Source organism: Ursus americanus, chromosome 2, assembly GCF_024610735.1.
Source record: "Ursus americanus isolate L20-20 chromosome 2, mUrsAme1.1.p, whole genome shotgun sequence".
In the NCBI taxonomy this organism is placed as follows: Eukaryota; Metazoa; Chordata; class Mammalia; order Carnivora; family Ursidae; genus Ursus; species Ursus americanus.
In genome coordinates this window covers 98158709-98172903 of record NC_142128.1, presented here as the reverse complement: position 1 = coordinate 98172903, position 14195 = coordinate 98158709, and the positions used below count along the sequence as shown (strand labels likewise).

At 49.3% G+C, this 14195-nt stretch overlaps 1 protein-coding gene across 6 annotated transcripts in view; it reads right to left on the bottom strand.

Annotated features, from left to right (window-relative positions):
- Positions 1 to 201: 201 nt before the first annotated feature.
- The window catches only part of ILDR2 (immunoglobulin like domain containing receptor 2), a 62371-nt gene continuing 48377 nt past the window's right edge, over positions 202 to 14195 (bottom strand). For 5 of the 6 annotated variants that reach the window (XM_087859132.1, XM_087859133.1, XM_087859135.1 and 2 more), the window contains 4 exons: positions 13290 to 13403; positions 9273 to 9489; positions 7265 to 7952; positions 202 to 6015 (listed from right to left, as the gene is read on the bottom strand). In XM_087859132.1, coding sequence (XP_087715258.1) covers positions 5980 to 6015; positions 7265 to 7952; positions 9273 to 9489; positions 13290 to 13403 — 1055 coding nt within the window. In that variant the 3' untranslated portion in view covers positions 202 to 5979. The remainder of the gene's footprint in view (positions 6016 to 7264; positions 7953 to 9272; positions 9490 to 13289; positions 13404 to 14195) is intronic. The other variant, XM_045797239.2, reaches the window with a different exon arrangement.

The window sequence follows — 14195 nt, the reverse complement described above, 5'->3', positions numbered from 1 at the left end:
CGATCCAGGCCACAGCTCATGAAACTGTGAAAACACACTTATGCTCTTTTAGCACTTGCCTCCCCTACAATCCACGGTGTTTAACCCTCTATTACAGTACTCAAAACAATCAGGATCATGTGATTTTTTTCCCCCTGAGGTCATTTAATGTCAGATCATGATTAAAAACAGTTGTATTAATTATGAGTTCTTGATAACAAATGTAGGTGAAATACTTTATTTAGATTAAAACATTACAAGCAAATTCACTTTCTATGTTTGACACTGAAAAAAAAAATCATGGGCAAGAGTGATACAACATTTTCGTTTCAATGCCACAGACAAGGCACAGAGTAACTGGGCAGGTGACTCTCACGAAACAGATTTCTGACCCCTTGGTCTTATTGTTCCTTCTAGTCCCCTCTTGTATATTCCCAAAAGGAGAATTCCCGTTGGATAATGTCTCATACCTTTGTCAATAAAGTGGCTTTTCCTTAAAGCCAAGGTAAGAGCGAAGTTATTTGTATCTTTCTGCTTTCCCAGAAGAGATGGGTCGGGCCACGTGTGCTTGGGTTCAGCCCCAGCAAGAAGCTCCAACGAAATTCTAACTACACAGCTGTGCCACTTCCTTCTGCATCTAGCCCTTCTCTAAAGTCCCCCAAGTGCAGGAAAGACGCCAGATAGTTCACTTCCAAGCGGGTTGCCCCTAAACCCTGGAATTCCGAGTCTAGCTGAATTTGTAGTTTGGCTCAGAAATTCCTCTTCAAGAAGGACTGTGAAGCATATTTTTGTCAAAGCCTTTTCCCCTCGCAGCACAGCTAGTGAAAAAGGAGCCGCCCCTCAAGGGAGGCTGGCTCCCATGCAGAGCCACATTTGAGGAGCGGGCAGCATGAAGCAGCCCTGACTGCCCAGCTTTGCAGCCTCGTCCCACCGGTGGCATGTGGGTGAGCACGGGGTCCAGGGCTCTTTGCACAAGCTGCAATCAGCCAGGTACCCATCCTGTGGGTGTTGCATGAATTATCTGCGAAGAACCCTGGACACACAGAGGGCCTTTGGACTATAGGCAAATCACTTAGCTTTTCTCGACCTCAGCTTTACCTTCTGTTTGATGAGGAGGCCACGACACCCACCTTGCGTCTGTCGCAGGAGGGTGTTGGGAGGACCGAAGGCTATAATGCCTGTGAAAGTGCTCTGCAAACAGTAATACACCATAAAAATAACACAAATACTCTTAGTATTAAACTTATCACCCTCGGGCAGTGCCAAAACTCAGTATGCTGCTTGAAGCAGCTCAACATTCTCTCTGTTCCACTCTGATAGGAAAAGCCCCTTACTTAAAGCTCCATGGATCAGCTTCCCAGGTGACTAGGAGGTAGGATCCTAGCGAGAAAAAAAAAACTAGGCACTTTTTTCCTCCAGGACTTTAAGTACCTGGGGCTCTATTTTGGTGAATTTGGATCTCTGCATCCTATAAATCACTTTTAAACTCTAGCAAGATCCTGGCAGCATCTAAATCTGATGTTGGAAGGGTATATAGCGTAGATTTTATTATTCTTTCCCAGCCCACTCTGGGTCTGAAGGTGGAACTGGGAGTTGGCCAGCTAGGCGGATAATCTGAATGCTTCAAAACATGATTCGCAATTTCCCCGATGGTGTCTTTTCTTTCTATTCATGATCTAAGTTTTGCTCAGAATGACATCAAGGGAATGAGAAAATTACCTGTAATTCCTGTTGTCAGCTCTGAGATTGTCACAATAGATCATTATTCTAGGATTAGAAACATCTAGAACCAGCTCTCAAGGAGGGTTCCTAGTTTTCCTTTCTCTCTGCCTCACACAGCTCTCCTACCTCTGGACCCCGGCGAGCCAGTCACCACCGTCACAGCCAGACTGCTGGGTGCTCCAGCGCTGCCATTCCCAAGGGAAGAGGACGTCTGAAGACATCCTCAAAGCCCAAGGAAGCTTCAGGACCAACTGTTCGGCGTACATCACAGGTATGATCTAGCCCAGCATTTCCCAAACACATCCGATCACAGGACTCTTCTGAAATATACGTTAAAAAAACACATACTCACTCCAGACCCACCCAATCAATCTCCAAGATGGGGCCCCACAAGATATTTTTTAACAGCAATCCCATAATTTGTATGCTTAGGCAATTTGGAGAAACACTGATCCTGCAGAAAAGACTTACAGGCTTGGGATCTCAAGGCCTGATTAGATTTGTAATTTCACCAATGGCAATGATGGTTTATTTCTCCATCTATAAAGAAAAGGGGGGCTGGACTGCAACGGTATCTGCGACTTTAGCCTCTCTCAAAGACTGCCGATAGCGATGTCTGTCAGAGCAGTTAGAAATACTTCGCGGATGTGGCTGTTTCCAGCATGGAGTGCCTCGGGCTAGAGTGGCAGCCCCTTCCCGCCCCCAGGCCTGTGCCAGGTGCAGCGTGAGGATCACGTGAAAGGAGATGAGAGGCCCGTTCTCTCTGCCAGACTTTCTCTGCATTGGCGCCAGCAACACTCCCGGCTGCAGAACTGAGTCCCCGGCCGAGCAGACGCAGATCTCGCCTATGAGCACGCTTGGGCGGGAACAGCCAACACGTCGCATCGGGCCCAGGGCGAATGTCCCCAGCTTCCTAGCGAATCTACGCACGGGCTGAAGAAGCTGTTCTAGGGGATACCTCTTGCTCCCTGCATCCACACCCCCTTATCCAACACATCCCTGACTCAGCTGTGACTCACAGGCACAGAAGAGCTCCAGCATCATTCTGCTGGGCCCTCTGCCTTGTACCCCTCCCCACCCTAATTCATCTCTTCCAATCAGATTTTTTAATACTGGCTTTTCAGAACACGGAGCTTATGTTTGAATACAATGGATGGACAAACACACACAACATTTAAATATCAAAATATACCCATTTAAATTTAAAAACTTTAATTCTCTGGGTTTGTTGTAATTTATCCATAGCAATATTTCACATTGTATGCGTACAGTCTCCTACTTCTTTCTTGGGCATGTCTTCTTTCCCCTATTCTATTGCAGTGTCCCAATGGACAGAGATCATGTCTTACACGAGACTTATTTGTACCCCAATAAAACCTAGGAAGGAAGCTAGTATGTGTAAGTTCTCCCATGTGGGAAACACTATCCAGGGAAGAAACAAAAGGACCCACTGGGAAAAGCCGGGGTGCCGAGGATGGCCAGCTTTGCCTTTACTTGTCTAGCCAGTCTTGTCTCTAACCACATCCCCCAAAACAACAGTGTTCTCTCTCTCTGGAAGTTTCAGTGATTTATGCAGCCCTACAGGGGACAACCTGGTCCCATCTCCCCAGGTTATTTCAGGAGCCTGCTGTCTTCATGTTTTTTTTATTGTATTGTCTGTCTATAGTTTTGTTGTCTTTGGAATTGCAGGTTTCCAATTTTAATAATTCTTTCCCATGACTCCCCTAACTTTCTCCAAAATCCTACATGCCCTCGGCTAACGAAAGCAATTATGTCTGGTCTCTGCAGCTGGTGCTATGGGGCTCTTTGGTGGAGAGAAGCCTGACACAGTGCTCAGTATGATGAGATAATAGCTTCTACAGCTACCCAATATTCTCCAGAATTGCCTGAGCAAGTTGAAATCCAAAGCTGGTGACTAAGAAATGATGATGTTTAATCATCCTTTCCATCTGAATTGGGGCCCAAACAGACTAGACCTAGGCTCTCAGAGGCCAGGGACACCAGCGAGTCTAAAATTCAGCACCAGGGGTATGGCTTGTGCCTTCCTGCCCTTGGAAGTGCCAGCACTGGGCTGAACTGTCCCTGGTTCCTCTCGGACAGGCCAAAGCCACGGCAAAGTTCTTTGATAGGCCAAGTCTCATCCAAGCAACGGTAGCAACTCATCCTTCTGACCCTCACCAGCCACTTCTATATTTCATCGCACATGTAGGACTGTTTTGGAAATGCCACGAAGTAAATGGATACCAGCAGAATGGTGCTCTGGGACGAGGGCCCAGCTCCAGTCAGGACGCTCTGGAGAAGACCAAGAAGATGTTGAAGAAGAAACCTTAATAGGTTGCCCATGGACTCAAGGGTAGAAAATTGACCACTGCTGGGAGGCCAAGCATCACTGTCCTCCAGTGACTTTTGCTGGAACCATGGGTCCCACCATAATGGTACAGGGTGAAAAGCTTTGGCAAATGTTTGCCAAAGAAAATGGAGATTGTGAGACACCTAAGGTTAGATGGAGTTGGGGACTAAGGGGTGAACATCCAGACAAGGAGAAACAGTCTGTTTGTCCTTGAAGAGAAACGAACATTTAAAGGCTGCACCAACTTCTCAGGCCTTGAGTAGGAATGAATTTGGGCTGGGCTCAGCGAGGCGGTTCTTCTGTCCGGCTTGGCTGCTCACACACGTGTTTGCAATCTCCTGAGACTTGCTAGGCTGTCAGACGGGATGGAAGGGCTACTGGGCCTTTGTTTCTCGTCATGCAGCATGATAGCCCAGGCTTGTTCACCCAGGGGGCAATTCAAGGTTCCCAAGAACAGCAAGAGAAGACAGGCCCCATGCACAAGAATTTTTCAAGTCTCTGCTTGTGTTACGTTTGTTTTGGGCCACTGGCCAAATCAAATCACATGGCCAATCCCAGATCGAGGGGTGGCGAAACAGACTGCATTTCTTGATGAGAAGGGAGGAAATTGTGGCCATTTTTTGCAATCTGTACAAATTACAAAATCCGGAGATAGCTAGCTTTGGGATTTAGGCAAAACCTATCACTCAGGCAAGGGTGGGAAGAGGAAGTGCTCCTTCCTGAGAGAACAGTATCACTCATTTCCCACAGCATCCAGAACATCAGCCTGGTGAGGGAAGAGGTGCGTGCTCCACGTGTCTCTGGTGTCCTGGAGTAACAGAGCTGGGATGGCAGAAACGACTCACAGCAAATGAAGTAAAAAACCAGAGAAGACTGAGTGGAGTTTGTGGGGAAAATGGCCCACATTCGAAATACGATGAGATCACCTATTCTTTCCTCTTAAATTCTTTTTCATTCTTCTCTATTTTACATAAATAAAATGTAAATAAAATAAAATGCTGCTTTCTCCTTTTTTTTCCTTCCTTTTTTCTTTCATGTGTGTATTTTCAGCATTTATCAAAAGGCACCTGATGACATTTTAATCAGAGTGCAGAGGGAAGTGGGGCTCTGTGGGTGGCACCAACCTGTGGAAAGTCCAGGAGAAAGGAGGAGGAGGCGAGCCCTTAATGTCCAAGACTCAGATGTCACTGTGCACAGCAGAAAGAGGAAAAGCAGTTGAAGTTCTCGGAATGGAAAAGGAAATACTGCTGACATAGCTTTTCGCAAAGGTGTACTCTCTTTTGTCTTGTCCCAGCCACTCAAGAACTGTCATTCAGAACAGCAAATTGAAATTGTTTCTGTGATAGTCCAGCAGGTCACTGTCACTGAGCTCACCAAAAGCCCTCTGATTTTAGTGTCACAACAGTCATTGACTGGTGACTGGGAGGAGATGGGGATAAAAGGTATATTTTGCCTAAAGCTATCTTCTGTTGTTGGTCCAAGGCCTTCTTCTAATAGTAGTAACAAGTTTTCCTGTCTCTAAGCACAACACAGGAGGCACAGAAGAACATACTGTAGGCAGAGGCATTTTCTAGAGATTAGCAGTCAAGAGCTAATTCCCTTTCAGAATTGGAAAAGGAATCCTGGTTCAGCTAAGGAAGAACATCAGGCAGGATATGAACTCAGGGGGTGAGACACTCCATGTGTGGGAACGTTCTCACACGCAGTCATCTTCTGAAGTTTCCCAGACTAGTTAGATGTGTGCTGAGGTCTGGAATCAGCCTCCCTTAAAGGCTGCCCCCCATCCCTTGCCAAAGCAGAGATCAGCAAATCTTCCAAGGTGGTGGCCAGGGAAGGTCCTGGGGCCTGCTGGCTCTTGGATTTGTGTCTTGTCCCAGTAGTCTGCTTCTGATTTCTAGTCGCCCAAAGAGGTGTCTTCAAAACAAACATCAGACCACAAGGGACATCCTGGTTGGAAAGTCACTCTGGAAAAGTGCAGAAAGAGCACAACGTTAAACCACATGATGGTTAAAGAAACCCAACACAACATAACCGATGGTTCCCTGGGCAGAGTCCACAAACTGTTCACACTCTTGCCCACCCTGACTCAGGGCATCTCAATAGGCTTGTGCTTATGTCTCCTAAGCCTACGTTGGTGCTGAAGCCAACATATGTCTGATAGTACTTAGTTCTATGGCCACAGAACGACTTCCCAACCCTCCAGGGCCAACTACAATGTTCACAGCTCCACAACAGCCGGTGTGGAGGACACACCACAAACCCGATGTCACCTGAAAGTTCACTCCCTGCTCATGGTACCTCATGGGTCGTCTCACTGTTCTCTTTGGAGAACAACAAAAGATACTTGTTTTGGAGGGGTTAATAATCCTGTCAAAACTTTTTTCCACTCATATTCTCTCCCCATATTACACGCTAAAGAAAACGTCCGCCTTGAATTGTGAAAAACAAAATGGTGGAAGAGGCAGGGTAACTGAGGAGGGCGCATAAGCACTTGGGCTTGCAGAGTGGCCTCCAGAGCACAGGGGGCAGAGACACTTCGGCAGCAGAGAGAGGACATCTGTGACTGGTCCCCCAGCATTTCTCTGAGGTCCAGAGCTCGCATCTGGGGGCTGAGGGATGGACTGGGCTGCTCCTGGCATTTACAGAGAAAGCAATAAAACCTCCGTAAGGCCAATTCAAAAGAGACAATTAACTGGGCAGGGACCAAAGGTTTTCCCTCACATACACAGAGCACCGTTTATAGCTTACATTCAACAAAATGTCAAAGGAGGAAAGAAGTGAGCTGTCCTTCAAAAATAGCTGGAGCCACTAACCTTCTCTGGGATGTGAACGCTTCGGGAATTTTCTGCAAGCTATAAACCCTCCCCAGAAGAGGTGGGAGATGGGGAGGAATGCGCCTATAGGCATGCAGAGAACATTCCGCAAACAGATCTCAGACGTCCACCTAAACGCATATGGCGGTAATGATGCCTCGAATCCCTGAGGCTTCTCGAAGCTGGTCTTAAGGATCCCAGACTCTCCATCTACGCACCTGCTATTTCTGCGTTTAGCGAGTCTCCTGGGGCCCCAGGCTTAGCGACTCCACCTGGTGCCGGGCAGGGCGCGGCCGGCACACAGGAGCCCAGCATCCGCTGCGCCCTCCCTCCCCGCCGCTCCCGCCCCTGCCACCCCCCGACGGGCCCCCACCGCGAGAGGCACCAGGCTGGGCCTCACGGTTTTCTTGGCGGGCTCCTTCTTGCGCTTCTTCTCCGAGTTGCTGTGGTAGGGCAGGTCGCGGCCGCGGTAGGACGGGCCCCGGCTCAGCTCGCGCTCGCTGTAGGGCGGCAGCGCGTCGTCGTCCGCAGAGTCGTCGTCGTCCTCGTCGTCGTCGTCGTCCGGCGGCGAGGCCGCCTTGTACGTAGAGGGCGGCGACCAGGCGTAGTAGGAGGCGCTGCGGCGGCCGAGCTGCGCGCTCAGGCGCGACGGCGTCTCCAGGCTGCCCCCGCGGCTGGCGCCTTCGGGCCGCGCCTGGCGCTCCAGGCCGCCTGCTCGGGGCCCGTGCTCGTACTTGGGGGCGGTGCCCGGCGTCCGGCTCACCAGGCGCGGCAGGGGCGCGTCGTCGGGCCGCCGGCGCGGGGGGCTGGCGGCCCAGGCGCCGCCCGCGTCGCCCAGGGGCTCCCGGCTGCGGCTCCGCGGGCCGTAGTACTCGTCCGGCGAGCCGTCCTGGTAGAAGCCCGCGAGCGCGCGCGCATCCGAGCGCTCGAAGCGGCCCCCGCCCCGCGCCTCGTGGCTGTCGCCATCGGCCCGGCGGGAGCGCGCACCGTAGGAGTCGGCGAAAGCGGCCAGTTCGTCCATGGAGACGGCGGGCATGCCGGCGGCGAAGTTCTTCCGGGACAGCATCTCGGACTTGGAGCGCTGCTGGCTGCGGGCAGAGGGCAAGGAGGGTGGCGGTTAGCGGGGCCCGGCCCGTACCCAAGGTCGGCGCCTCTGCCAGGCCCGAGGTTGTGTGTGTGGGGGGGGGGGGGGGAGGGCAGGCAGGGAGCCTTGGGGGGACGCAAGGGCGCCCACGTGCTCCTGGCTGGCCCAACAGCCTTGGACACCCCTGGCGCCTGGGACTTGCAAACAGTAAAGTGAGGGCTACCGTGCCGATCTGAATTTGTGCTAAGCATCAAAAATGGAGTTGTGTGGCTAAAAATACTTGGTGATTTATATGGTGCTGAAGCACACAGTGGGGCCTTCTGATCATTATTATGCGACTTCTGGTTGACAAGTGCACGTCTCACTTCTCACACCCTCGAAGCCAGCGTGGGTGGTGTGGCTTGCGATACCGAGGATAGATACCCTGTGATATTTGGTGATATACAGAGAAGGCTTTTCCTCCCTGAGAGCCCACGGCCAAGTTAGCTCTGCAAATTACCTGCATTTGGTAAGTCTAACTGAAAGACAACGTCTATTGTCCTTCAAGATAAAGGTCAGGTGGGTGGTGACTGCTATTCAGTGGGAAGGAGCTATACAAAACAGGGTGCACACCTCGGCCTCCCCCACCACTGACCAGGTGACTCCAGGTAACCTCGGTACATTTCAGTTTCCCCAGCTTAAAATGGGGACATTAACAGTACCTACCTTTCAGAGTTATGAGAATCAAATACAACAGTATAACATGTTTGGCATTTAACCTTTCCCATAACAATGATCAAAAATGATGGAGGGGCCCCCGAGTGGCTCAATTGGTGAAGCATCTGCCTCTTGTTTTGGCTCAGGTCAAGATCTCATGGGTTGTGAGAACAAGCTGATTCTGGGAGTCTGCCTGAAGAGTCTTTTCCTCTGTCCCTTCCCCCCAACTTGCTCTCTCTCGCTCTCTCTCTAATAAATAAATAAATAAATAAATAAATAAATCTTTTTAAAAATGAGGGAGATGATGATGGGAATTTTTAAAGGTTATAGCATAAACTGTTATGAGAAGGGCAAGGAAATGTTAATCACATTCATTAAGGAGCATAGAGTACCCATTTCAAAGGGACTTGAATGACTATCACTACACATGGTGTCACAAGTGTTCCCTTGCCTAAAAAATATGAGAAGGGGATGTTCAACAGTCCCAGGAGAGGTGTGGCAGAGGACACCCTAGACTGGGAGACAGAGATGCTATGAGAAAAGCACAGCCTCAGAGCCACTCTGCCTTCCAGTTCCAGCCCCTTTGCCCTCAGACCCTGAGCGGCAGCCCTGGCTCGGCCACGTTCACCTGTACCTATAGCTCTCCCGATCTTCCTTGTTGTACTCCATGGCTGAGGGCCCCCGGCTCGCCCCACTGCTGCCTCCCATGACACCTGACCAGTAGTCAGGATTGCTCTCCAAGTCCCCCGACACAGGGAACTGCTTGCTTCTCATCTGGTGGTAGGCCTGGCGGAAATTGCTGTCCTCCTCATGCAGGGAGCTGAGTTCAGAGATGGTGTTGTTATCTGCAGGGACAAAACCAGGCATGTCAGAACTTTCTACACATTAGGGTGGGAACTCTGTTAGGGGCTGAGACCAAGGTTCTGGGGAAGCTCCCTCCCGAAGGCTTCAGTCCTGTTCAGGTTTGGTTGTAGACCTGAACTAAGGGTGTTTGTGTTCTTAGTTCAGCGGAAACTGGCTCCCTCCAGAAGCCTACTTGCTTATAGAGAGGAAGATTTCCTACATGGTTTGTTCTTAGAAAAGGAAAACAATTGTTATTGTCCACCTAACGCACGTTTCCCAGAAGTTGGGCTCTTTGCAGCTGGTTTCCTCCTGGGGCATCAGCATCCTTGTTCCAATGTTTTTCTTCTTCTTGTATAATTCTTTGAAAGCTATGATAATCCCAGGCATGTTGAGCCAAAAGGGCCAAAAAGAGAGAGAAGCCACAGTTCACAAAATCTGCCTTACTGTTGGCCGAGTCCCAAGATGGGCCGTCAGAACCAGTACAGCCCCGTGCTTTAGAGGAACCCCATTCCAGCCTCCTTCAGTTGTGTGCTTCACCATAGAGCACGGTCCACAGGGTCAAGGGGATTGCACACCTAGTACCCAATCATCTCCCTTCTGGATGCTCATCCAGGAACGTGGACTACCCTTCCCAATTTGTACCAAGTCCGTTTCCAGGGCCTACAAAGACTTCTTTGCCTCCCTAAAGAATATCCCAGGTGTATGCGGCCCTGGGTGGGTAGGACAGCTGTGTAGAGTTATGGGAAGAAAAGAGAGGTGGGCTGCACTTACGGCCTCTTGGCCTCCACTTGTACTCTTCCTACAAAGAAGGGGGTGGGGAATGGTCACAGTTTTCTCATTTCCTAACGTGGCCTAAGTAGCATTTTGCAAAAGCACTTGTGAATGAGAATCTGAGTCTAGAAAGAAAAAAAACAAAAAACAAAAAACCCTAAAACCCAACCATTTGTTTACAGAACTTTGAAATGGATTGAATATCATTTTACTTAAAAAACACATCTAGTGAATCTATTTGTAATGCAACTAAATCCGTTTGTTTTCTAAAATTCTTTGGTTAGGACTTCAAAATATTATCAAAATCAACATTTACAAGGTGTAAGGCTTGGCTGTTGAGTCAAAGGTAAGCCAAGATAGGATGTGGGCAGCACAGATCAGGTTCCCCCCTACTTCTCTTCCCTATCCCCAAGAGTTCTTGGATGAGCACTGCCACCCACAAAGGAAAGGAAGGGCCTGCCCTCCCTCCCCTTGCTGCATAAACACAGCCTCCTTGTCCTGTTGTATCCGGTCTGGGCTTACTGCGAATGCCATTCATTTTGGTCATGCAATCAGTTGGTTTTCAATCATAACCTAATTGTTAAGCCTTTTCCTCCTCCTAAGGAGAATGGACTAGTTAGTACCCATTTGAAAGGAACATAATGCAGATACTCCTGATTAATAAAATCTAGAACCTTCCTTTTCTCATGATCCCAGTGAATTCTCATCTCCTGGGAACAGTACAGAAGAGAACTTTAAAATGCATCAAGTGAAACTATTGAAAAATCCCATCGTTGGCCCAGAACTTTCCTTAAACTTCAGGGAATAATGGATCTTTTCCATTTCTCCACATAATGAGGGCTCAGTTTTCACCATCCATAGTGATGGACTGTCTGGGTCGTACGCTGCTGTCACGGTTCGGCCACATAGAACACAAACATCGACATCTCCGCTTCATGAACACCTAATAATGCAGCTCTAGGACAGGATGGGCCACCTTCTCCTGTAAAGGGCCAGATATTGAGTATTTTAGGCCTTGCAAGCTGTAACACTGTCACAATTATTCAACCCCGCCATTGCAGGGTGAAAGCCGTCTTAGACGTATCAGTGAACTGGCCTGGCTCTGTTCCAGTACGAACTATTTCCAAAAACAGGAGGTGGAACATATTTGCCCTGGGAGCTGTCGTCTGCAAGATCACTGCACTGGGATTCTGGACTGAAAATCTCCCAAGAGCAAGCCCCTACTTACAAGGGGCAAGGAAAGTGAGGATCTTCCTGGCTAGCAAATTCAGGGACCTGAAATTCCCAGTTCTCACAGAATCTTATCACAACCTGAAACCATGAGATCCATCTTACAACGAGATCTTCAAGACTGTCCCTTGGCCACCACCCACGCCAGGGTTTACTCTGCTCTTCAGAAAGAGAGCCACTCAAAGTCAAGCAGACTCTATTCCTACTTCATCTCTACGTAATTACTGTAACGTCAACCTGCAAGCTCCAGGAGACCCTGGTTCCAGTCCCTGCTCTGGCCCTGAAGTACCAACACCAGGTGCTTTCCCTCTCTGCTTCCTTTCCTCCTCTGTAAAATGGGGGAGATGGATTCAGCCACCTCAGTCTCTTCTGCTCCAACACACTCAAGTCCTAGGAGGTAGAAGGCTGTGATCTCTGAACAGAAACAGCTACTACCATGGAACCATCCAGTTTGCTCAAAAACTTCTTGTGTGAAGAGCACAGGACTGGGAATCAGAGCCCTGGGTTCCAATCCTGGTCCGGTCACTTCAACCCTCTGGGTCTCTTTTGCCTCATCTGTACACTGACGATTGACCTCGGCCATCGCTAAGGTCCCCTTGGATGCTCAGATTCCATTACCTTATGACCAGCCAGTCCCTGGAGACCATTTTAATCCAGGTAGACAGGAGACATCCCCTAAATCAGGATCCATCCTTTAGTTTCAACCTCAGTGTTTAACTCTTTCTCTGAGCTGAGAGATTCATAGCTTTCTTCCCCAGGCTCCTTCTCCTTGATGGCTCTCTCTGTCCCCTTCCAGGGCTCCATGGCAACACATTACAACTAGCTTGTCATGCGGTGACATCTGCATTCCTGACATTCCAATCTGGAGATGGTCTTTTTATAGTCAGTGCGGTGGGAGGAAGCAGCAATGGATGCAGCTCAGACAGGATGAATTTAGCATTGCAAACGGGGAGGAATATGTTGTCCTTAATCTGAATAAAGTGCCTCTAGTCTGGGACTGTTTCCCCAACAATTCCCTCAAGTCTCTCCTCGCTTCCAAGGCGAGGAGGGTTCAAAGAGAGAGATGGAGTGACCTCACTGCCGTGCCTGCCAGCACCCTCCAATAATGAGCCCGTCCGTGCCAGCCCTGCCCTGCGCTGCCTCTCATCATCGATGGTCGTTTGGAACCCACCCCCAGTAATCAGCTGTGTCAGCCGCAGCATGTCCAAGGGCTGTGAGTTGAGGTTGGGTGGCCCTGCCATCTATGAACTCAGTAATTTCAAGGTTCTTTTGACAAGAGGGGCAGCCCCTTTGCCAGCCCCCCATCTCTGCCATTGGGGCTATCAGAGGAACATAGGCCTCTCTTTTGTAGATTCACTTGGCAGACTTGTTCTTCCACTTCTCTGAGGCCTCCATGTAGCCAGTCGGCAGCCGGACTGTGGTTCAACGGTAGGGGTTTCCATGTTGGGAAAAAACTCACATCTTTAGCCATGACTTTGCATATATTTTAAAGAGAGTAGTAGGGAAAGACCCTTTGAATAAAACATTTCCAACCCCAGGATTGCATTGGCCCCAGCAATGCTCACGGCCCCAGGGACAGGAACAGCACAAACCAAGGTGGTACGCGACTGCTCTCTTTCACACCAGGAGCCCTTTTTCTCCCTTCCGTGTACTCGGGGCTACTGTCTTCAGGACCTCACCAGCACCCCTGCTAGTTCTAAGCCCTGAGAGCTCAGGGCTGCCCAAGTCTGGTAACCCCCAAACCCCCTTGAGCCAAAAAATCCTGCCTGATGCACAGATCACATAGAACTAAGATGCTCACATCTGCCTCTCATCCTTCTGGCTGGATCAAACTGAGCCAGTTCTTTCTCGACGTAGTACAGGACCTTCATGGAGTCTCTCTCTTTGTCGGCTTGAATCCGGTAACCTTTGCGAACTGTTGAGAAAAGGACAGGAAGGGCAGCTGAAGAAAGCAGGAAGGGGCCTCCATTTATTTTACCAAGTACAACACGTAGTTCCTGCTTATAACAACGCTTTTTGAAATCGCCAGAGATCATCGTCTATATTTATACTGATGGAACCATACCTGAGATGCCTTTTATCGGAGGGTGCTCCTGGAATGCAGGAACAGCAGGCGAACAACAACGTTCTATTACAGTACATTTTGGGTCATTTGTGAAGTTCTGCTTCCTACTTTCTGACCTCCTACAGCTCCACTTAAAGCTCAGGGAAGCATACTCACACTTAAAAAAAGGACAATTTTCTAGACTGAGGACACATCCCTCTATACCATCGGAGGGTCGCATCTTCACTCCGTGGGAGAGCACGTAAATAAAACAGACACCCAAACATCAGGGACCTTGACGAAGGTGGCCTGAAAGCCTCTAGTTTCACGGGAGATGATGCAAAAATTCCATAGCAGGGGGTGCATAGGAGCCAGTATGATAGATTATCAGATGCGTTAGTGCAAACAAGGTGCGAAATACCTGGGTGGCTAATCATGGTTCCATTTTATTTCTTTGACATTTTCCTTTCAGGAGAGGGAATACCATATTCTAGACACGATTAATTCAACCTGCTGCTCCATGGTTACAAGCAGGTGTTATTTGGGGGGCTTAATAAAAAACAAAACTAAAGCTTGAGAGATATAATACCATCTCCTACGTTCCCATCACTCATACTGTCAGGAACAAAGGCTGTTTAAGCCCCACATCACTTAGTATCAGTC